Genomic DNA, 24,193 nt, shown 5'->3' on the forward strand with positions numbered 1-24,193 from the left:
TTTAGATGTTGCATTTATAGTTCAATATAACTTAACACTTTTATGGTCATCATTTCATTTTCTGGTGTTTCAAAGGTAATGTTTTGGTGAATTAGGAGGCCTCAGATGTATACATTTAAAAAATAAAATCTTGCTATATGTCTACTTAGCAGCATATCTTCCCTTTTTCAGTTTGTGTTTCCTATGGCAGAGTGTTATGCAATCAGGAACTGTCACCTTATTTTTGAGCTTTTTTGATTATTTTCAATCAAATTTGATAGAAGGATCGCAGTATTGAAAATTTTAGGTGCCTATAAAACATCTTGCTTGGTGGGAAGAAATGCCCACAGAGGAAAAGTCTTCTGTGTGAGTTCATCCCTTCTCAGGCAGCAGCAAATTCCACTAAAGGTACCTGGTATACTTTATTAGTTCCATCACTCATGGAAATTCTGTTTAGTGAATGAACAGAACTGAATGTAGAAACACAGATTATTTAAATATGTATTTTTTTGTGTGTCGTCTTTTCCTTGTTGCTTCTTGTTAGGACATCATGTAAGCTGTATAAATATTTTTTATAATTTACTTGTTGACAGTGGCCAGTACAAAACGTTTCAAAGCTACTGCCAGTTCACCTCCAGGGAAAGTATTCTTCTGAAGTACAGTAAGTTGGTGCAGAGTGTAAGTGTGTGCATGCAATATTTGATATAGTTTTGCTCCCTTTATTCATAGTACTGGCTTGCCCCTTTCAGTCCTACTAAGCTCTTGATCTCTGTGACACATTCTGTCAACGAGCGTTTTTGGAACAGGACATTGAGTTGCAGGGCACTATGCTGTCAAAAGATATGTGACTGAGACTGAATGCATTTCATCAGTTTGCAATATAGAATGAGAAATGAAAATGGATTGTAAATGAAGAGACACTGCACCACGAAGCAAGAGGCAACGAGGTCTCTGCACAAGTGCTGAGATTTAACTTATAAAAAAAAAAGGTTCCTATTAAAATTTTCATTTGGTACTCAAGCGCAAGATGGCTGAAAATAAGCAGTTGAACTTTTTTCCTGCAAAACTAAATGTCAGATTTGAGCTCTGGTTTTGCAGTGAAGGGTTATAAACCACACTCTGGGATTGCATACCGTTATTATTTTAAGGAAACATAATGAGCAAATACAGGATTATACTCTGTGTGTTCCAGCTCTTGTCTTTCCTTGCACAATTAGTTGTTCATGAGTTTTTCCTGAAGTTGCCTAAATATGGAACTGACACTTTTTCCCTCCCAATATGTTGTACTTCAAAAATTTAAAGACAGTAGTGACTCAAGGTTTGTCTGACTTTCTTAACTTACTGTTGTTGTTACTATGACAAACATGTAGATTTTATTTTTGTAACTAACACTCTTAAAATTTATTTGCCATACAATGTCCATGGTCAAAAATTAGGTAAAGACTGAATGGCAGCTGGCAGGTGCCAAAGAGCTGCTTATTATGCAATTCATAATGGCATATTCTCTGTAGATGATGATCTAAAAAACCCCTCTATATTCTAAAAAGTGTAATAGTTGTTTCATAACATTAAACAGGAGTGATAACATTTTCTACTTTATTCAAGTTATATCAACATCAGGCTTTTATCTTGCTTTTCTTCTTTCTTACCTTATTGTAATACTTTCTCCCAATCACTCCCATGCTTACATCCATTATTCTCTCCCTCACCCAACCTCAGCAGTAACATGCTGTTTCACTCACATCCTCTTCCTCAACTGCTGCAATTACTCTTGGGGCAAAAACGCTGAAAAAGCAGTTGTAAAAGTAAATTGGATTACTCCCATGCAATCTGAGTTAAGATTACATCGGTGCAGAATGCAAAGACCAAAATTCTAGATGCTATAGCGAGTGCTTCTACAAAAAAGTAGTTTGACAAACTGTAGGAGGAGAAGCAACTTTTCACTTAGGATCTGCTAAGTACAGAAGATGTACTCTGTAATTTTTATTGTAGTGTAGTCAAGTTCAGCTTGCATAAAAAGGGAGGGGTGAAATTGGAGTGAGAGTGTATAAAAGAGAGGCAACTAGCTAAAGGACAGTCAGAAAGAGCAGCTGAATGGTTTGTGATGCTGGGCAATCTGTTTAAAGTCATTGTGTTAGAACTGGAACGTTCTGCAAATGAAAAGGCTTCAATTAGCTTACCTCTAGCTACTTCGAATGGCATAGTGTATTAGCTTCAGTTTTATCTAGATCAGAAGACTGTTACAGTGCCTTGCACCTTCCATTCAGGCTGTGTACCTTTATTCCCATTCTGTGGAAACCAAGCTGTGAAGGTGTGGAGTGGTCCTGTGTTTCCTCCACTATGGAACTAGTAAGTAGCCATGGTATGAGCCACTTTTAAGAACTACAAAGTACTCTTCTGTTTCCCCAGGTTTTGATACAGTATCAGAAGACCAAAAAATAAAAGCTGACATGTTGAAACTTCAGGAGAAAGTAAGTTATTAGTAATAAAAAGATGTAATGCAAAAGGGGAAAATAGATCAGACATGCTGTCAAGTTAAATGCAAAACTAAGTAAGGCAAGCCCAAAAAAGATTGTTGAGAATCAACTTGCTAAAGGCATAATGCCTAATAATAACCGTCGTTCATGTATATCAGGGAGCAGAAAGCTTATCAGTGTTGTTGGGGCCAGTAGATGATCAAGACATAAAAGGAGCAGTTGAGGAAAATAAAACTGTCATGTAAAAGTTAAATGTATTCTTTGTACTAGTGCTCTGTACAGAGAGGATGAAGGAGCTTACCATGCTAAAGTGTGGGTGTTTTTTGTTTGGTTTTGGTTGGTTTTTTGTTTGGTTTTGGTTGGTTTTTTGTTTGGTTTTGGTTGGTTTTTTGTTTGGTTTTGGTTGGTTTTTTGTTTGGTTTTGGTTGTTTTGGGGATTTTTTTGTTTTTTTAAAAATGGTGTGAATCTCGCATTGAAGATTTTTATCAGAAGTCACTAACTCTGAAGTAACAGAACTCTGAAAGAGAGTGTTTGATTGTTTTTTTTAAGGGAACACTTGTGATCATTCTAGCAACTTCAGACCAGGAAATCTGAATTCTGCATCGAGCACACTTCAGAAGCTGTAGCAGAGACTACTATGTTTTCAGCGTATCTACTAGTATATTGGGGAAGAGTTGAAACAGCTTTTCCCGAGGTTAATTCTGTTCAGTCTGCTGGAGGGTTTTTGAAATGTCTCATGATGCCTTCAATATGAGTGATAGGATAGAATAAATTTGCATTTTTGAAATGCTTCAAAAGACTCTTGAAGAAATTAAACTATCCTGCTATAAGAAGCAAAGCCTTTCCACTTTTTAATAGTTGGTTAATGATTAGAAAAGTGTAGGAATAAATTTCAGACTTCTCTATAGAAGCATTTACAAACAGAATCATGTAGGGATCTGCTCTGCAAGCTGTCATGGTTAACATAAGAGAATACAAAACAGCTGCTGTACTACTTACTGCTTCTCATATTGCAAATAGTAGGAGGCATAAATGAAATTATGAGTTAGTAGTTTTAATTATACATATCATTACAATGGCTTCAAAGTTAACCCATACTCAGATAAAATTTGTACTTTTAGTCTCTCTAGTAATAGTAAGTAGTAGTGATCAAGTAATTCTTTACAGTAGGTATCAAAAGACTTTGCTTGCCATTTTTGAGAATCAAGGTAGCATGTGCCTTTTATATTTTTACATAATTTTATAAAAATAGCACCTATATTTGCCAGTGTATAAAAAAAAGAAATCAGCAAATGGCAAATATTTAAGGGTTCTACTGGTTTCTTTTTGAGATCTGGAAAAACACTTTCTTACTCTGTAAAATACATTTGATATTGATTGCCACTAAAACTGAGAATTTCCCATTGTTCTTAATGATTCCAAAAAGCTTTGTGGCCTTACTGGTAGTTCTAGTTTTAAGCTCAGGATTATTGATTGGAGGTCAGGAAGGAATTTACTTCCAGATTAGGTTAAAAACAGTTGGACTCTTTTTGTCTTTGGTTGTGGATGTGGTTCACTTTCCTAGGATTGTCTGAATCACTGGACGTGCTTCTGTGTAAGAATAGGCTGCATAGTTGGTGCCAGTCAAAGACAGAAGTAGAATATAAGGACTTGGGAGGAATTGAATGGTGAGTGTTACTATGCTGCTTTCTAAGCTCCTTGTAGAAGAATCTCCTAATAAACACCAACTGTTACTGTCCCCAAATTGGAATTAATATGAATGCAAAACATCACACTCTTTATTCAATCCTGTTTGTGTAATACAACCCTTCTTGCGTAATTGTCTGTCTAGGTCTTGCCTGGTTTTTTAGATTACAAATCCTAATCTAACTGGGACCACCAACTGCTATTGCAATGCAAGTCATATTTGGAATCAGGAAGCACTATCCCTGTCTGATTTGTTTTAAAGATGCTTAAATACTGTTATTTACACTAGAAAAAAATGCTGCTTTAATGTTTCTACATTTAGGAGTGGAAGAGCTTTGTGAAGACTTAGTACTTACACATATTTAACATTGTGTTGTGAATTTTCCCATTAACTTCAATTAAACAGGTTGGTGCTTTCAGGGGAAATGAATATGTAAGTCTTCATAGAATTACATCTTAAGTGGTGAGGCAACAAGTGAACACAGTTGGCAGAGCACAAAGTAACAGCACATGTTTATCTGTGTAACTGTCAGTGCTCAGAGCATGCAAGTAGTCTGTCTGCGTTGCAGGACCTAACAGGGCTAACAGCCAGCATCTTTGCACCTTAAACAGTAAATAAACTTTAGTTTCAGATTATAACAGATGTGCATCTTCTGAATTCAGTACAAATACAGATATGTAACTGTATTTGTTACATATACAAATGTATGTAACATCCATATGCAAATTACTTATACTAAGATTTTGTTGATGTTTTAAGATACTGAAAATTATATACAGGTCTGAAAATATTTCAACAGTGAACTATTTTAAGATGAGGAACTTGTAAACTCTTTAGTCTTATTTACCTAGTATGCTAATTTCTCATGAAGTGTTACTCTGCTGTCTTAACGCTGTGCTACTAGTTTATGATTGGTATTGATAGCATTTATATTCAGTAGCCTTTACAAATTAAAAGTATGCATGTGTTTTTAGAACCTGAGTCATATATCTGGGTCAAAAGTCAGGAGTAGCAAACAGAAAGCAGGCCTGGCTGCAGAGCAGCTAGAGAAATTGAACCTTGGGAACTGTGTCCCACGAATGTGGATCTTTTTCAATAAAGATAGGGAAAAAAGTACAGCCAGTGTGAGGATGGAGTGTGACGATGGTGGATGCAAAAAGTATCACCTGCATCTCCCACACGTTCTTTAGAGATGAAGGCAGAATCTGTGCCATAACTAGCTGAGGTATGACGTGCTGATAAGGCGTTTGACTCTGGATCTGGTGAAAGACCTGTGTTGTAGGCTGGTGTGTGCATAGTGTGTATTCGGCAATCTCAGACCCATTATAGGTTTCATGTGGTCTGAAATGCCTGTAAATAAATAACCTGGACTACTATATTTCTTTTAGCTGTGCATTTCAGAACTCTAGGATAGACCTTGGCTCATGCAGTCCATCTTGTAGCATCATTCTTTCATAGGATTGTATAGGAAAATGCAAATCTTAACCAGAACAGGGTTGCATAGCATGTTGGCCATCTGTAAACGCTGGCTTCTTGCTTTCTGCTACAGACTTCACCCTAATTATGGCAAGGAAGTAGAAGAGTTCAGTTTTATTTTGGTCAAGTAGTAGAAACTTTTGCCAGTTTAGTAATAGATGGATAGAAGGCTTGGCACTATTCTTGATGCCCATTCCTGTGCTTCCAGTCTTGGCCTTGAGATTTTAGTAACATAAGCGTCCCATGGTATATAACCATCATTGCACTACAGTTTGGTCTCTAGGCATGGAAAAAATTTCTTAGGGTAGATATCAATTATTCAAAGGGCAACAGGTTTAAGTATTTTCAAAATAAACATTTTATCAAAAAAACTCCAGCATTTTTTACTTGAACATCGCCCTCCAGAATCCCATTGATTCAGATTACTTGTCAGGGTATGGTTTTCCCATCAGAGATAACAAAGTCAGTCTGGTTCTTACTCTGTAAGAAATTTTGCCATCATAAATTTGGTAGGGTATGGGTAATTTTGTGAAAGGGAGCTGATGTTTTTCAAGAAGAGTTGCAGCTTGCAGTTCTATGCAAGAGGCTAACTGAAAAAAATTGGGTTTATTTTGCTTTATAGTCTATTTTAAAGTTTTGCATTTATTTTGCAGTTTTTTTGTTACCAGTGTGGGGTAGTGCTGCCATGGAGATCTTTAATACACAGAACAGGTCTAGAGTATATACAGTCAGAGAATCACCTATGCTTTCTTGACCTCAAAAATGTGTTCATATTTCATGAAAGACAGTTTGGACACTGTAACTTGCTTGTGGTGCTTTTTGTGAGACTTATTTTAGGGTCTGTGTTCTACAGATGATGAAGGGCATTGGTTTAAAAAAACACAACCCCTTCTGCTCATTTTCTGCTTACAATTTTACAGTTTGAGAGGTGATATCAAAAAATAGTTTTGAGAGATGTATGTGTGAAATGTAAAGCTGCTTCTTACAATGGTAAGCATGCCTTTGGCATGTTTTAAATTTTTGAAGTGGTCATTTTTGGGAAAAAGTTTATAAATATGCAGGCATTTTGCAATGCCTTTGTATGTAATATGAAATATTATCAAAACAGTCCAAAGGTGACAAGTCCAAAGGTGTAATACTGTCCATAAGAAAGAACAGATGACAGTTGTACATTTCTGTTACTTTATTCCTTCAGCTTTCTTAGAGTTATTGAAGGTAGAACTGCATGCTGTTTTCGGTAGCTTTTCAGGGCAAGGAGCCTGTCTGTTGCCCCAGGAATGCAATAGTGCTGAATTTTTGCTCAAACCTCTTGATTGTTGTCCCTCTGACCAGTTGACACAATACTCGCCAGTGACTTGACTGTAAGTAAATTCTTCTAAAAAAACATTAGTAACAACAGTTGATTGCTATAAAGTATGGAAAGCCTGTCTAAATGTGCTGAGTCCTCTTCTGTGTTGTTAATGACATTATTTTTTTGCTACGACATGGCTTTGCATGTTTGAAAGTCATTTTGAGGTCAATGGTTATGGAAAGGTCTCAGAGGAATTTGTTCACACTGTAACACAAAATACTTGTGCTTCTTAGATCTCAGATCTGGATGTCATGGGCATCATTTTACCCCTGCTAACTAGGAGAAATCTGAACTTACTATTTGAGCTGAATAGTACCAGTAATCATTAGACGTTAAAACATGGTATTTGAGAAAAATAAATTAAGGAGGAAGTTTCAGCTTTAAGTGGCAATGTATTAATGCCTGTTAATAAAATCTAAGTATTCTGTGTTTGACTGTTGGATCCTATTGTAGGATCAGTGGCTTCAGTAGACAATCTTTCTGAGAATGGAAATATGTGATCTTAAAAGCATACCCCTTACACATGACTCTTATCTATCCTTTTAAAAAAATGGAATACTTACTATTGAATTGTCTTTCTACAACATAACAGTAGGCAACTAGATCTTTGTTTTCCAAAGTGGACTTTGTGTTCCTGTTATGAATGTTGCTTGCTACCTGTCCTTGCCTGAAGCACCCATAGAACATAATTTGGATATGAGAGCACTAGAAACTTTCATTGGACCAAACTGAAGCTCTTCTATTTGTTTTGTGCTGTCTGCCAGCAGTGGACAAGGAAGTCTCGGAGGAATTGGTGTTTTTCAGATAGGTAAAAAGGAGATCTGCCCAGCCAGAAATTGGACTGTGTCCCTAGGAGCCATGGTATTTACATGGCCAGAATATATATTACATGGAAGAAAATTAAGAATGCTAAAAATGCACTGTCTTTCAAAAACAATACTAACAACACAACTCCTTTGATCCTCTTTCCAGCAGAAAATTTAAACATAAATTTTCAGTCGTCAGTAGTGGTAGTAGTCCTTTTTTCTTAACATAGAATTTATGTTGAATTTTGCTTTCCTTAGTATGCTTTACTGCTTAAATCCCACTGGTGACACCTGTATAACTTTTTGTGTGAGAAAAATAAAATATCTACTTGTTGAGTTGAAAAGTTCTTCCATGTATGTATGAAAGACAGCCATATATGTAGCCCTCAAGGGACAGGCTTTGAGAGAGTTTTAGTTTCTATTTTGCTAAGTGAAAGAAAAAATTATTTTCAGGGAGTTAGTTTGCTGTAATGAAGTTCTTAAATCAGCTGTAAAATAAGTTTGTTATACTGACTAGCTATTTAATGACACTTGTGGAAAATATTCTTTAAAAACTGGAATATTTGGTCAGGCAAATGATATGATATAAATAATTTTGAATAAGGATTTTTTTTTCCGTATTTTTGACACGTTTCTACCATCTTTATTTTTGCTATGTTCTGCCTCTGTCTCTTGTACTGTTCTTGATGTACTTAAAACGTTGCAATTCCCGGACTTGCCTTCTGCAGCAGCCAGACTCCTTTAGGTCTACTTCTCCATTTCTAATGTTAAAAAAAAATGTAACCAGTCCAGATATTTTGCTTTTTCATTCATTGAAATGGTTGGCAAGGACAGAAACGGACTTCTGATCTGTGGAGCATTACTTTGGAAATTTTTTTAAGGCAGGAGTAGAGACAAGAGTGGCTGTTGGATGCCAGACTCTCAAGGAAGCTGTTGAGAGTCCAGAGCAGCCTTTGCTACATTCTCCGGCTTGTTCAGATTGATTTTTTTCTGAAGTAACTACAGTGTTTACAGATGCTGCTTTCTCTTATGTAATATTCGAAGTGGATCTTTTTATTCTGGAGATCTTTACAAGTAAAGCTTTCTATTGCAAGATCACTTTCCAATGCCTGGTGTTACATCTTGACTAACATGGGCAAAGGTATAATTACAGATAGTAAATTAGGCTTCACAGGCTGCACACTGTTTCAGGGACAGGACTAATTTTTTAATGACAATGCTTCTAGAAATCACACAACAGGGATGTGAACCAGGCTCAGTGAATGTTAGTATAGAGCTTAGTATTAGTGCTCTAAATTTCCAAGCATACATGACATATCTTATGTGGAATATCCCCTGGGTCATTGAGTTATATTTTAGTAATAAACCTTGCTTCTCACATCCCACAGTGGGTAAAGTCAGCTTTAGAACTCCATAATATTCCTTTTTTTTTTTTAATTACAAGTATTATGGACTAGTGACTGTATCCTGTATTACTTATTTCATTAAAATGTATTCTTTCTTGCTTGCAATTTGATAAGGAGTTGTCTCAGAAGATAAATTGGCATTGTCTGGAAAGATTGAACATGAAACTATGACATAAGAAATTTGTTTCCTTTTGTAGCAATTGCTGTTCTCCCTCCCCATTATTGGATGTTTGTTCCCATACCAAGGCCACCCCCCTGTCTGTACCAGCACAGCAGTTTATGGAGCTACAGTGTAAGTTGGATTTGTTTACTGTTTCTGATTTTTTTTTTTTTTGATGGCTTAGTGACTGTGTTTGGCTTATTGATTGTTTATAAAATTGCTGCAGAAATTGTTCTGCAGGGACAGTTAGGGTGGGAGCAAGAGGCAGGAATTTGAAACTCTAAGCTGACATTTCTGCTAGAGTTAAGTTACATAGTGTACTCATGACTTTTTCTTTGGCTTTGAAAGCCATTACTTCAAACTAACAAACAAAAAACTCTCCCCAGAAACCCTAACGCTCCATAGTACTTCATCTGATCAAATTTTAAGACTTTTTTTCTGCACATATCCTGAGAGAAAATTATTTAAGTTCCATGGTACGTATGTGATATGAAGTTTCATGTCAATCAGGTGTGTGCCTGACCATCCTGAATCCCTTAATCTGTGAGCTGAATCTTGCTTGTTAATGCAGATATGAAAAGCACGTCAGGAAGAGTGTCTCTATGTTTGGAATGCTGGTGTCCCTTCCATCCTGCCGGGTGGGCACCTTGGCAGAGGTTTTAGAAGCTGCATTATCTAATAGGAAGAGATAACCTCCTTGCAGGAAGTTCTTTCTGTTCTAAAAAGTCTGTAGTGTCTTCTGTTTCCTACTTTTCTCTCTGTGTATTTGAGGAATATGCCTGAGATTATTGTGTCCTAGCAATGCCTGGCTGTTGTAAATGGCCCCTGGAAATACACTGACAGTCCCAGGATGCATCAAAATTGCTCTTTGAGTGGTGCTAAGAATTGATGCTTCATTACATGACTTGGTACAAGGGCTGTAGTGGCCTGTTTTAGTATATAATGGATTTTTTTTCCCCACTGGTCTCTTTCCTTTTGGTGTGGAAGAAGTGTGATCAGGACACATGTAGGCTTCTGCCAGTTAATCGAGGCTGCGTACAATGGGTAGAAGTACAATAACAGAAAATAGGTTTAAAACAAACTGCCTATTCAGAAGCTAAAATAGCTTTTGAAGGTTTCTTATTTTCCCTTTGGGAATGCTTAACACTTTTACACCTTAATTTCAAGAAATAAGTCTCAGCAAAATAGTAAATAAAATTAAATAGAAAAGTAGATAGCAAATGGTAAATAAAATGGCTAAATAATTAGGCATAGGTCAATAGGACCAAACTTGAAAGTTGGACTGAGATTATTAAAGAAACTCAATTACACATTGAGAAGTTTATTTTAGAAATGTAAGCTTGTAAAACCTAGTCTAAATATATGGTGGTTTATGTCCCTCTTAAGTCTGAAATATAAACAAGTCAAGTCTCTCTTGAGATAATTCTTTTAATTTGAAAACCTCCACTGTAGAATAATGTCCACTAATTCATTAGTGATGGTGAATCCTGAGAACATTTTTGGTGTGTAAGCATCTCACAGTGTGTGCCAAATTTTGTTTGTCTATATTAAAACAGCACTTGCAATCCTCTCCCTTTTTTCTTCAGAAAATGTCCTAAAGCAGCAGATGTGCTGCCCACCAAAGGTAAACCATCTCTGAACTGTAAATGGGTAAAAATATATATAAGCTGTTCTTTTCTGTTGGATACAAGTGTAGGTAGTTGCTGAATGTGCTTGTCTGTAAGCTCTGGGTACTTAGTGATTATTTCAAGGATATGTGTTCGACATAAATAAGCATGCTGGATTCTGAGGGCTTTTTATCAGAAACAAGCAATTTTGAAGCAGAACAGAAACAAGCTGTAATAAATAAATTACAAATGAATTGGGTTTTGCCACATGGTTGCTGCCAGAAACTTGCCTTCAACAGGGTTTGCACAGAACACTTTAAATACTTTATTTGTATCTTGATGTTTGAGAACATCTGCCAAAGAAAAAGATACTGCCCACCTGTGTTTCTCTCCACATCCCATGGAAGCTTTTTGATATTAAGACGTTTCCTTTCTACTCTTCTAAATCCACTTTTGAGATATGCCTTTTTAGTCTGACATTCTAGAAACTGTTTTACCTGTTCAGATAATCGTGGATGTCACCTTCCCTTCTTTCCTCATGTGGCATGGCCTAATGTTGTGAGTAGAAGTTGTATGTTTGTATTCTTCACGACTCTTCTGCTTTGTCTGGCTCCCCAAAACGGGGGGATTTTTTTTAATCTCTTGCCTTGCTCAAAGGGTCCTCTGAGGAAAAAAGAATTTCATTACATTATGTTATTTCTTTCCAGAATGTGTCTAGGTTTCATCATTGCTTTGTTTTCGTAAACCTCTCTGATCCCTAGAACTGAAAGGCTCTTTCAGTTTGGTATCACCTGTTTTATAAGAATGAGGGAAATTAAACCTTTTTTCTTGAGTAGTACCAAAAATACCCAGCTGCTATTTGGGCACCATTTTCTCTTCATTCTGTGGCCATAATAGGGGTTCATCAACTGACAGGTTTTTGGAGTGGATGGTCTCAAGAGGAAGTTAATATAATTTCCTTCCCCCTAAACAGTTCAGAACTGGGATTGAGGGAGATTACAGGTCAGTCTTACTTCCTATCTAGTTTATTTACTGTCATAATTTTTTCTTTTCTTATCTTTCTCTTAATTATCCATCTCCACCTCCCTGTAATCCGTATAATTTTTTCAAGCAAGCAATACATATGTTGGCGTCAGCTAAAATAAGCATTTTACATTGTTGAGGTATTTACTGATGGCATGTACTCCCCTCACTGATATATGTAACATGGAACAGGGCTTGGATAAGGAGGATGTAGGATAATATTTTGTTTCACTTTCTTTGCAGTTTTGAAGGAGGTTAAGGGGGAAAGAACCTACAAGATTACCACAAAAAATTTGGATGTGGTTTTGTTTTGCTTTGCATCATCTTACCATAGCATAACAACAAATACAAATCAAACTCGCTTTACATACTACATAGGCGTATCTTTAGGTACCTGGATAATGCAATATAAGAATTTGCAAGGTAGATGTGATCTGTTACATTTCTACAGAAGCTGTATGGTTGCCACTGACAGGATATTACTTGACTGATAACAGGAAGTGTTCCTTGCTGGCAATTTATGAATTGAGTCATTCATGATTATTGACACAGGAACTACAATAAATATATATGGTTTACTGTATTTGAAAAATGGATTACATGTGAAGGGTAAAGTTGCCTATTTTTGTGTGTGTATTTCTACATGTTTTTGAGAAGTGACTGAAACAGCTTTAGTTGCAGTTTGAACAAACCAAAATCCTTTAACTGATTGTAGATCATTAAACTTGCTGCAAATTCTCTCTCTTGTAAAGTATTACTGAGAGGGTTTTGTGTGTGCATAGGTTTATGTGTACACATATATTTATATTTAGATGATGTTTGTTTAAGTAAGCTGTAGGTATGTCAGATGTCAGAATTTTGGCATGGAGAGAATTCTTGAAAAGTGGTGCTGGTGTTAACTTGCATACTGTGAAATTTGGGATACCACTTGATTGTGAGAATGAAAATTCATTCTGAATCATGAAAAGCTGGACATGAGCCGGCAGTGTCCAGAAAAGCCAACTGTATCCTAGGCTGCACTAAAAGAAGCATGGCCAGCAGGCCGAGGGAGGTGATTCTGCCCCTCTACTCTGGTGAGACCCCACCTGGAGTACTGCATCCAGCTCTGGAGTCTTCAGCACAGGAAAGACAGGGACCTGTTGGAGCGGGTCCAGAGGAGGCCACGAAAATGATCAGGGGGATGGAACACGTCTCCTGTGAGGAAAGGCTGAGAGAGTTGGGGTTGTTCAGCCTGGAGAAGAGAAGGCTCCAGGGAAACCTGATTATGGCCTTTCAATGCCTAAAGGGGGCTTATAAGAAAAATGGGGACAAACTTTTTAGGAGGGCCTGTTGTGATAGGACAAGGTGTAATGGTTTTAAACTAAAAGAGGGTAGATTCAGCCTAGATATAAGGAAGAAATTTTTTACGATGAGGGTGGTGAAATGCTGGAACGGGTTGCCCAGAGAGGTGGTAGGTGCCCCATCCCTGGAAACATTCAAGGTCAGGTTGGACGGGGCTCTGAGCAACCTGATCTAGTTGAAGATGTCCCCGCTTATTGCAAGCGGGGTTGGACTAGATGACCTTTAAAGGTCCCTTCCAACCCAAAATATTCTATGATTCTATGATAATGTCTTTATCCCATAATGTATGTAGACTTTATGTATGAAGAAAAGAGCACTCAAGAAATCATGATCGTATATGTGTCCTGTTAGGGATTGAGGAGGATGCTGCTTAGGACCCCCTTTCTGCTTATCTAAAATGAAGTAATAAAGGTAGTGCTGACCTGAAGACCTTACATGATCTCTATAAACAATGAGATGAGGATATGATTATATTTTTGGACAGTTCAGCATTGTAGTGGCCTACTATAATTGCTAATCTCTTAGGGCCTGCTTCTTATGTGGGCAAACTAATACAAGATTTTCAACTAGAGAGAAGGAAATGTTTCACTGTCTGTCCACGGTTCTTTGCCTTGAAAATCACTGTTGTGTGTTCTAAATTAGCTACTTGGTTTTGGGATTATAGTAGTATATCTCAAACTTCTGAATGTAAAGGAAATAATTTTTTTTTTAATTCTGTTCAAATACAGTTAATTAGAATTTGCCACTTTTCTTCCTTAGGCTTCTGATTTTCGATCTTTTGCTTTATGCAACTATTAACCAAAAATGGAACTCCGTACAAATCCTGCTGAACAGCTGAAAAGAGATTACGAGTGCAACTGTTGATGACACTCATTATTAAAGCTACAGTGATGCATCATTACATTGTATTGTGCATGGCTTGTAATAATGTAGTTGGTTCTTTTTTTTTTTGAGAATCAGCGTTTCAGGTATGTAAAATAATTGACATTTTTTGCAAGGAGAATTTCCTATCAAAATGCTTTAAACTATTTGGAAAAATAAGCATTAAGGCTGTAAAGCAAAGGTTCTTTAACTTTAATTTTTGTATGAATTCATACCTCCTGACAGGCAAAAGGTGGCTCTTATGTTGTTAGTGTTTTATGTGTTTTCTTAAAAATATAATGCATTTGCATAAGCATCCCAAAATAGATGGCTTCTGGTAGGATAGCAAAGTCATAAACAGCATTCTGCACACTGTTCTTTTTTCCTTTTTTTTTCTTTTTTAAATGTGCTCATATTTCATTGTGAAATGAAATATTCTTCAAGAACTTTCTTTGTAACAATACAGGCCAACTCTTTGAGTCATGCATTCATGTTAAATTGTAGTGCATAGTAAATAGGCATAATGTTTAATGTTAGGAAACATAGACAATAAAAAAATACATAGATTGTAGAAAAGCTTGCATACTTCTGGAATAAACTTCCCTGCTGGGTGCTTCATAACACTGTATGTAAAAGGCTTAGTGAAACAAAATCATAACATATTTATTAGAAAATTCAATGTATTAACACCAAAACAGTCAAGTATTAGAAGTCAGAATTAAAAGAACTAATTTTGTTAATGATGCAAAACCACTGTCAGTTGGACACCATTTGTTATTAAATGGGAGCATAGAATTGTCATATTTTATCAAATCTTACATCTTTTTACTTTACTGTCCTGATCCTGATAGTGACTAATTACAAATGTCTAAGAAGTCAGCAGAAGTGTTCCAGAATAGGAGAGTCGTTTACTTCCTCAGTTCTTCACAAACTTGGTCTTTTTATAGGACATTGGCATATATTTTGAAATGCCCAATATTAAACATCTTCCAAAATTACTTGTGTTAATTTCGAGACCTGTGTATTAACTGGCTGTTAAGAAAAACAAACTACCTTTGAATTGTTTTTCTTTTTGGTTAGAGGTGCCTTGCTATGATAGCTTCCACATTTGCAGCATATTGCATATCGATATATTTCTTTTCTGTGCTTATGAATTTTTTGTCTTCCTGAATATATCTTGCATCTTGTTTTGCAATAGTTGGGAAGCACTTGAGATGCCAATTATTCTGTTCTCTGTTTATTCATATCCAGGTTTATTAGTTTTCTTTTTAGTAACTATGATATCTTCATAATAATTTGGACACGTTTTTGCATAGATAACCTATGCATAGTTTTTAAGAAGCATCTAAAAGGCACATGTTTGTGCTGGCGTTGCAACAAAATCATTGCACCTGCCATTGGTAATTGCTTTGAATTTTACTTAAGTTAGGAAATCAGCTTTTTTATTTTATATAACATAGTTATGCAAAATCACATTATTTGTAAGGAGTGCGTACTTTTGAGCTGATAAAAAACCCCTTTAAATTAGTGGAATTAGAAGTTTTGAATGGAGAAGACAGTAAGTCATGCAAAAAAAGTTTAAATACCTTCTGAGATGGTAGCAGGAGAAAAGATCTTTCCTCCCAATAGTCTTTTCTTCTGGTTGTCAAATTTGAAGCATGTTTATTATTTGAACAACTTGCTTACATTTACGCTTGATTTGTATTGTGTTACTGTATGTATGAAAATTTAGTGTCTTGCATCAAACTAATATGTCGGATTCCAAATACTATGCATTTGTCAATAATTACTATATCCTGTGGTATCATCTTTATTAATACAAAACCCATAAATGAATTTTTGATAGCACATAATTTGAATTGGAGCTGGCTTTTGATTTTGCTAGTATGAATGTATTGATCTAAAATACTTCTGTTTTCTTAGAGCATGTCTAAAAATTGCTATAGGTATGTAAGGACATGTTGATGTTGTGCAGTGAAGTGTGGTGCAGAAGCTGGCAGAAAAGTGGAGTCCAAGCTAGGCACCGGACCTGGGAACAGTACAATTACATTAGAGTGGCTCTGTGCCTGAGGTAAGAAGCCCTTTCCAAAAGAGAGAACGGCTTGTGTTTAAAGATACTCTGTCAAAGTTCTGCTGCATCCAAGAAATAGGCCGCATTAATAGGGGTTCTTTGCGTATGACACCTTCCCTCTCTCCCAACTTTATACATTACTTTTTGGACCTTGAAATGTCATGAAACTTTGATGTCATTTTCAGTTTAAGTAAAGATTTTCTTTCTTGCTCTAATGTTCATATTCATTAAAGAAAAAATCAAATATATAATTTATATTGTTTTTTAATTTATCCTAATTAACATGGAAACAAAGGTAGGAGCTGAATGCTTACAGAGCTATTTGGGAATTGGTTGTCAGCCTGAAATTCTGGAATACTTTTCATCCTTAAGTAAACCCTTAATATGTAGAGTGACTACTTAGACTGAAAATCAGATATTGTGATAGGAGAATTCGATAGTGGATTTTTGGGTTTAATTCATGCCCTTTCATATTTGGTGGATTTTATTAATGTATATGAATACCACAGGAAGTGGTAAGTGAATGGCTTACAGAACAGTTAGGTAGCTGTGAAAATATCTAAGAGAAAAGCTAGAATGGCTGTATGGAGAGCACTTCATGGCAGCATTCTCTTGTAGTAACACAGAGGTACACAGCAGGGCCTATTTCCTGTTTGTAAGTGTGTTTCTACAGTATATTTGCAATTTTTATTAGCAGTAAATGTCATGGGCTGTCTGCAAGCATTAGAAAAAATGTAGGAGTCTCATCATATGCGAGAAGTTTGCATGGTATATTATATATATAGTTATTTACAAGTTTGCCGTGGTTCAGTGGTTAATTGGTATTACTTGCCAGCTCTCATTTAAAAAAATATATAATAGACATTGTGTCAGCAACAATTTTTGAACTGTTTTGGTTTAAGCAAAGGAGGTTTTTCATCAGTGTACTCTCTACTGTAAACCTGTGCATCTCTCCATGAGAATGTCTTAATAAAACTCTGCCTATATTTTTAAGACCATTATAAAAATATTTTATTAGTATTGCTGGTTTGCATAGGCTGTGTGTATATTTAGAAAGAGTCTTCTTTGATTAGTCCTCTTGTCCGATTCACTTGGTGATACAATATACCAGTGAGTTTTTCCCATTACAACTGTTTCCATGGAGATGAACAGTGACAATACTCAGTGAATGAAATGTGAAATTCATGGTGAGTTTAGAGGGAGAACACTGACTCTCACATCTTGTTGATTGGCATGATTAATGGGAAACTGAAATCATGAATCTTAATGACATTGTATTAAAACGTTTGAATGATTGCTTGGGTTCTGATTCTTTCATGACACTTGCTTGTTTTCATCCCTGCTGGTGTGACTAAAACCTGACCCACAGTACTCTGTGTAAATTTGTTGGACCTGCAAGTGGCTGGGTTATTGCACATGAAGCTGGTAATGTCATTAATTGACTGGGAGAGGAGGTGGGGGGCTAGGGGGGAAAACTAATAGGGGAATTTCAAGTTGTCTTTTGATGCTTAGTAGAGGATGTGGTCCCCCTAGTGTTAACACTTGCAAAAACAAGGACATCAGCCTCTTGTCTTGTTTTTATTCCAGTCACCTAGACTATGCACATTTTCAAGCCTTAGCTGGATGCCTAGCAATTTGCAATTTCTAAAACCTGAGGTTAGTCCATATTGCTCAGAATACTAGAATTCTTGATTTCTAAATATCATACTTCTATTTTCACTTACTCTTCAAGATCCTCCAAGCCATATCACAAGTTATTTTTGCAAGCTGGACTGTACAGCTGGGCCATTTCACCAATCTGTAGATAAATATTCATAACTATTCTTAGGGGGAATAATTTTTAAAAGGTTATATTTATATCCATTTTTCTGTGGAGGAAGAGTTTTTAGCAGAGGTGGAATATAAAACAGATAAGGAGAATTTATATTTCCACTGCTGCGGGACTGGTGACCCCAGTGACCAGTTGTCAGTTTCCACAGATGATTGTCAACAGCAGATACATGGAATCTGGTAACACATTTCTTAAGTAGGCTTGGCATTTGGACCGTTTAGAAGGACAAACTATTCTCTCAGACTGTCTGCTATGTGGATAATGCATTGCACTCATCAGCACTCATGCTGGTTTCACCTTGCTTGCTTAGAGGTTTAGGATGCTTTTGTAGATCTCAAGATTCAGTTCCTGGTATTTTTTGCCACAGGATGTTGCATCTGCTAATGTTTTATGTGACTTGAGACATCATCAGACAACTTCATGGAAGAAAAATCCCTGAGTGCTGTTAAATACATAGATGCCACTTCTTGCTCAGGAGATTGGGAAGCTGGGAGAGTGTTCTTGGAAGCGTTAGGATGTGGTGGGTAGACACTCACTGAGGTATGGCATGAGGACTGACAGAGTGATGCCAGGATGCTTGATCTACTCTGCCAGCCAGGGAAAGCTCCTGTTCCCTCCTTCCTGACCACAGAAGCAGGTTTCACAAAGTGTGGAATAGTCAGGACAACAGGTTTGGTTTGTCCTGATTGGAGCTGCGGTGTTCAAGTGCAGAGCCACCCAACATATATTCCCAGCAGTGATCATATAATTTACGTACCTTGATATAGCTTTTCCAGTTTTCTGACCCTCCATTTCACTTCCTTGTACCTCTCTTTCTCTAACTCAGTCTTCTTCCAGGTAAACAACCCACCCGTAATTCCTTTCTCCTCATTGGTTTTGTCACGTGGGTACCCAAATGGATATTTCTGATACTGTTGCCAAGGCAAGTTCAGGTTTATATGGTATTACTAATACTATTAACTAGCAACTGCTGGCCTGGCAAAATCCTGCTCCTCGAAAGGTCCCCAGTACTCCTCCTCAGTTAGCTGTGAAGTTTGGCTGTTTCTCATGTAACTGGCTGTGAACTTCAGCTGTTCCTCATGGTGCCGTCTGTGACTTCTGTCATTTCTCACGCTGTTATCTGTCACTTCCAGCAGTTTCTCGTGTCCTGCCCTGTTAGCTTAAGCTCAGGCTTGGGCCTAGTCAGCAGCTTGGCTGTTTGCCTGCAGCCCTGACGGGAGGTACAGGAGTACCCTTGAAAAGGTCTGTATGGTTTCACTGTTCACATTTTCATAGGTGAGGGTCTGAGGAGCCATATCATCACACAGAATCGCAGACGAGCCTTTGCTCTGACCACTACAGCTATTCGTAAAGAAATCATGCTGTGATGGAAGCCGGAGGCTATGGTTGCATGACCACTTTAATTCAGTATGCTTCTGGGCCTTTGCTGAACAGCCTTCTCCTCTCGCAAGTCTTCCAATCGGTGAGCCTGCTGCAGGCTCCCTACTTGGCTCCCTGCCGGCACGTAGACACTCTCTCGGCTGCCTTGCAGCTCTTCTCCTGTACCGAGAAGGTCCTGCGGGGCTTACCAGGCCCGATTGCTCTTGGAGAGGCTGGAACTGAGCCAGAGTGCAGCAACCAAGATACGGTAAACATACAACCTTCTCAATTGTGCAATATTTTAAACAAAATATACAATGTAGAGACCTGGAGTAAACTGTGACCAAAGAAAATAATTTTAAGATCAGATGAAGTTGCAAGTGTTAATGACTGGACAGTAATAGAAATTATTTTAATGTTTCCACGGCACCCCACAATTCAATATTTTATTTAGAACACTGGACTGTTAGTGAAAGTGTCTTCCAGGTACACTGTCTCTTACTTCTTGCTTTTATGTACTTTGTAGGCAAAGGAGCAGGAAGGCAGACTTCTCAATTGTGTGCAGCAACAGTAAGGTGAAATAGGAGGGGGTTCCAGTAAGAATAATGATAATTCTGGTAGTAAATATCACTTATGTGTGGAATTTCATCAAAGTTTTTGTCGTGAAAAATGCATAATGTAGTTTCTTTATTTCAGGAAGACTGGCAAGTAGGGCTATTCAGATATTTGAGAAGGGATGATGATAGCGGAAATATGAACTGACTTAAACCTTTACTCCTAGTGCAAGCTGATCTTTAAAAAAGAAAAAGTCCAAATCTTTCCTTTGGCTTTATCAATTGCCTCCCATTCCTAGAGCCACAAATGATACATGAGCCCTAATTAATAAAAATTATGTCAGGATTTAGAAAGCAGGCTTACTGATTTGCAGACTTCTTCAATTTAACAGGTATATTTTTGTGTTTGAAATGCAAGTTGTGCATCATTCAGTGATCCCTTGTGAAATATAGCTGTTTCAATCATGTACAAGGTGAATCAGATTTTAGGCATAATTTTTCTTTTTCTGGGTTTTTCAGCAAAACTGTTGGTCAGTGAAGTCGGCAGACAAGGATTTTATCACAAGGAGCTGATAGCAATAGAGTTTCCAAAAAAATGCGCTTCTATTTTTTTGCAATCTTACCTAGTGATTTTATTATGGGGGGACAAGTTAGTATACTGTTTTACAACAAATGAATCCTGGCACTGTGCTTTTATACCTGTTTTAATGTGTTCAAAAGAATTTTACTGAGTATGGGGGAAAAAAGGGAAATCCCCATGAAGAGAAAAAGGAAATCCCATGTGGGCATGTTTTTTGTATTTTTTTTTTTTTTAAACTAATCAAAACTTTGACATTTGGAAAACAGTTCAATATTTCATTAAGAATTGTAACAGCTCTAGTATCTGTTAACTGGAGCACTGTTTTAGTTATGGTGGTGTTTAAGAGGGAAATAACAGTAGAGATCAAAGGGATTTTTTGTTCGTTTATTTATTTTAACTCTTACCAGCATCTGCAGAAAGCTTTTTGTGCTATTTCTGTAGTGCTAATAAATTGTTCTTGAGATGGAGAGGACAAATGATATTTTAGTGCTGTGAACTGTGAATTCTGAGTAACAAGTTTATGGGCATCAGTGGTGGGTTACCAACATCTCATGAAAAGAATAATGACGAAGTAAATCCCGCTATTCTGCATATTATGTCAACAATGTTTATGCTTTATTAATTTTTATGATCTCTGTTGTAATGCTTTATTCTATTAATAGTAGCTTATAAAAAGTTAAGGAATAATTGTATTCTCGTTTGTTTTGACTCCCCTCAGGCCTAGATGAAACTTGCCGACTTTAGGGAGGTGCTGTGTCTGTATGTTTTTATTTATTACTGAAATAGTTTGTTTTCAAGTCCTTAAGTGCTCCATCTGGATTGTTTTGGAACTGAAGTGGATCTTGCTGTGCTAGATTGAAATGAAAGGATAACCTCATAAATGTGTGGCTCAGAATCCAGCAACTGTACGGGCTGTTTGCATACTTGCTTGCTGCAGGAGATCGGAGAATGCCAATAGCATTTTATTTCTTACAGTGAACAGTTGCACGCTAATGAGTGGCTGCTGGTGTGGCTCAGAAAAATACCTCAAATCTTCACTTGGCTGCTAAGATGCAAAGAATTTCTGGAAGATCTCAGAGAACCGTGTGATAAATTGTTTCAATGCAGAAAGTGGATGAAAGGTGCCAAACAGAGAGAAAGTCTGAAAGGAAGATCCCATCCCCTCAAAGGCACAGGCTATGATTTTGTTTTCAAACCCTTTGCTTTTAATATGTTTCATCCAGCAGATCTGAGTTTCTGTATTTCAACATTTCCTTCTTACAGTTTATTTTCTTAAGAAAGCTTTAGAGATGCAGAACTCTTGCTGTGGTTTTGTTGATCTCATTTCAAGGAGAAAATTCAGAAAGTTATGTCTCGAAGTATTGACTGACATGTGGTTCTGCCATCGGTGTTCAGAAGCTTTTTTTTATCAGATTCTTTAGAGTAACAAATGTTGAAAATCTCAAATTGTACATTCCTGTCTATTTTTAAAGAGGATTTAATCTCAGCTCAGATTCCAAGTCTAGTCACTATCCAAGTTTTTTGTGTGTGTTTGTAGTGGACATCATGTATCTCCCTATTGTGTATCTTAGCTTTAGCTAGTTGGATTTCTTTGGATGTTGTGGTAGCTGTCATGGTGAACAGCTGCCTCTCTCAAACGTTGATGTTCTGTTCAGGGTCTGGAACAAAACTCTAGTATATATTTGTTGTGTAACTTAGTTGCTAAAAATCACAGCTGTGTCATAAGCAGAGAAGATCCATCTCACATCTGTTGAACTGATTTTTGGTGTGGTTTTTTTTTTTTACACCCTGTTGGGAGAAAAGTGTTAGCCATTGTAACAGTGTAAACATTTCCTGTTTAGCATTTGTACTCAGAAGTTTGCTAATTAGTCATCTTGCTGTTTTTGAAGAAGAAATCTTTAAATGAAGAAGAAATGTTTAAAATTTCGCTGCAGGGAAAGGATTCAGTTGTAGCAGCAGATGCTCTGCCGTGTTAGTAAAGGCAGAATTCTTTCATATGCATTTAGTGGCTCTTGACTGAAAAAGCAGGACTGAGACAGAGGATGACACGAAGGATGACATGAAGGAAGGAATAGTGCTGTCTGTCATTGGTTCTTATTAGAGACTTTAGTTCAAACTGCAGCCTGTTATCTTCCTACAACCTGTTATCGTCCTACAATGCAGAATATTATTTACTAATTTGGCCAGGAGCATTTGAGGTTATGGCTTTTAATGTGACTCTTTCTATTTAGAAGTAGTGATTACAACTTAACATAACATTTATACCATGTACTGCTCTTCATTTTGTGTGTGTCCAGAAATAACATACCTCTGATTTGTGCCCAGAACTGCCACCATGCATCAGTCAGGTGGATCAAGCACCTGAAATAGTTTGGGAGTGAGCAACCTCTGTTTTCACTTGTTCAGCTGAAATCAGCTTGGGTCCTTATTGTATGAGAGAATTTGCCTAGGAGGAGACTAATCACTTCCAGGGCTTCTAGCATGTCAGAAGAGCAGGCAGTATATAGTGGGTCTGCCAGGTATGTGCTTTCAGACTTCTGGGGTGGCAAGAAGTTGGGTGCCCCTCATTCTTAGGCTGGGGTAGAACTGGTGAGAGTTGGCTGGCAAGTAGCAGGCTTCGATTCAGAACAAATAATTTAAATGTTTCAATCTGACCGACTCACATATTTCCTGATTGTGATGAGAAGCACAACTGCTTCAGGGCAGAACCTCTTTAACTGTGTTTCCCTCAAACGTGAGTTGAAGAATTAAAATTTCACATAACAGCTGCCTCTTCATAAATGGCATATAAAGAAAGTCTTGCATTAAAACTTCGTAGCAACAAAGAAGTGACAATCTGTGGACATTAAGCAAAATCTGCAACGTATGTCATTGCAGAAGCATTCTGTTAATTTGCTCTCCTGTCATTGCATGAGTTGTTATATGTTATTTCTTTTTCTGTTTTATTTTTCCTCAGCTTAGAGAATGTACATCAGGTTCAGTAGATTTGATCTGAAGTTCCTTTGTGGTATTACAGTTGTAGAAAAAGCAATAAGACTTTGGTGACAGATTGCGTGAGGAAAATTCCCCCAGTATTGATGCATTTTATACTACCTAAACCTTTTTGCTCATTTACTTTTGTAAAATAAATTTCACTGTGTTGGCAGAAGCATAGTTTTGCTGATATAACCGCATATATGCTTGGTATGTTTTCTAGCCCAGCATGGCAGTTACAAACTGCACTACTACCCATTTGTGCCAGGAAAAAGTGTATGCTATCAAACTGCTCTTAGTAGCTGGTGTGTTGGAATGTAATAACTGTTTGCACTTTAGAGGGAAGAAATATCATAATGCTTAATGCTTAGTATTCTTCATTAAGGAAACTCAAGTGTTCACCTTCTCTCATCCTTTCGTACTTTTTTCCTTTCTCTAGAGGGTAAGTAGGAAGAGTCACATAGTCCTAGGTTTTAAAATTATTTCATACTTGAAGCTTTGCTATTCAATATCTTTGTAAAACACTTAAACCAGAAAAAAAAAATCCCAAATGTGCTGTTCCATTCCTTTATGTGACAGAGGAAAATGACATTACTTCATTCCTTTAGCTTTTTAACTAATCAAAAATCAGTTATCCTGCAAAGTTTCAC

At 37.0% G+C, this 24,193-nt stretch overlaps 1 protein-coding gene across 17 annotated transcripts in view; it reads left to right on the forward strand.

Annotated features, from left to right (window-relative positions):
* The window catches only part of GPHN (gephyrin), a 300,275-nt gene that overhangs the window by 25,683 nt on the left and 250,399 nt on the right, over window positions 1-24,193 (forward strand). For 2 of the 17 annotated variants that reach the window (XM_075151833.1, XM_075151834.1), the window contains one exon: window positions 2,389-2,450. The exons of the other annotated variants lie outside the window; for them this stretch is intronic. In XM_075151833.1, coding sequence (XP_075007934.1) covers window position 2,450 — 1 coding nt within the window. In that variant the 5' untranslated portion in view covers window positions 2,389-2,449. The remainder of the gene's footprint in view (window positions 1-2,388; window positions 2,451-24,193) is intronic. 17 annotated transcript variants of the gene reach the window in all.

The sequence above is a fragment of the Calonectris borealis genome, chromosome 5 (assembly GCF_964195595.1).
Source record: "Calonectris borealis chromosome 5, bCalBor7.hap1.2, whole genome shotgun sequence".
Classification (NCBI taxonomy): domain Eukaryota; kingdom Metazoa; phylum Chordata; class Aves; order Procellariiformes; family Procellariidae; genus Calonectris; species Calonectris borealis.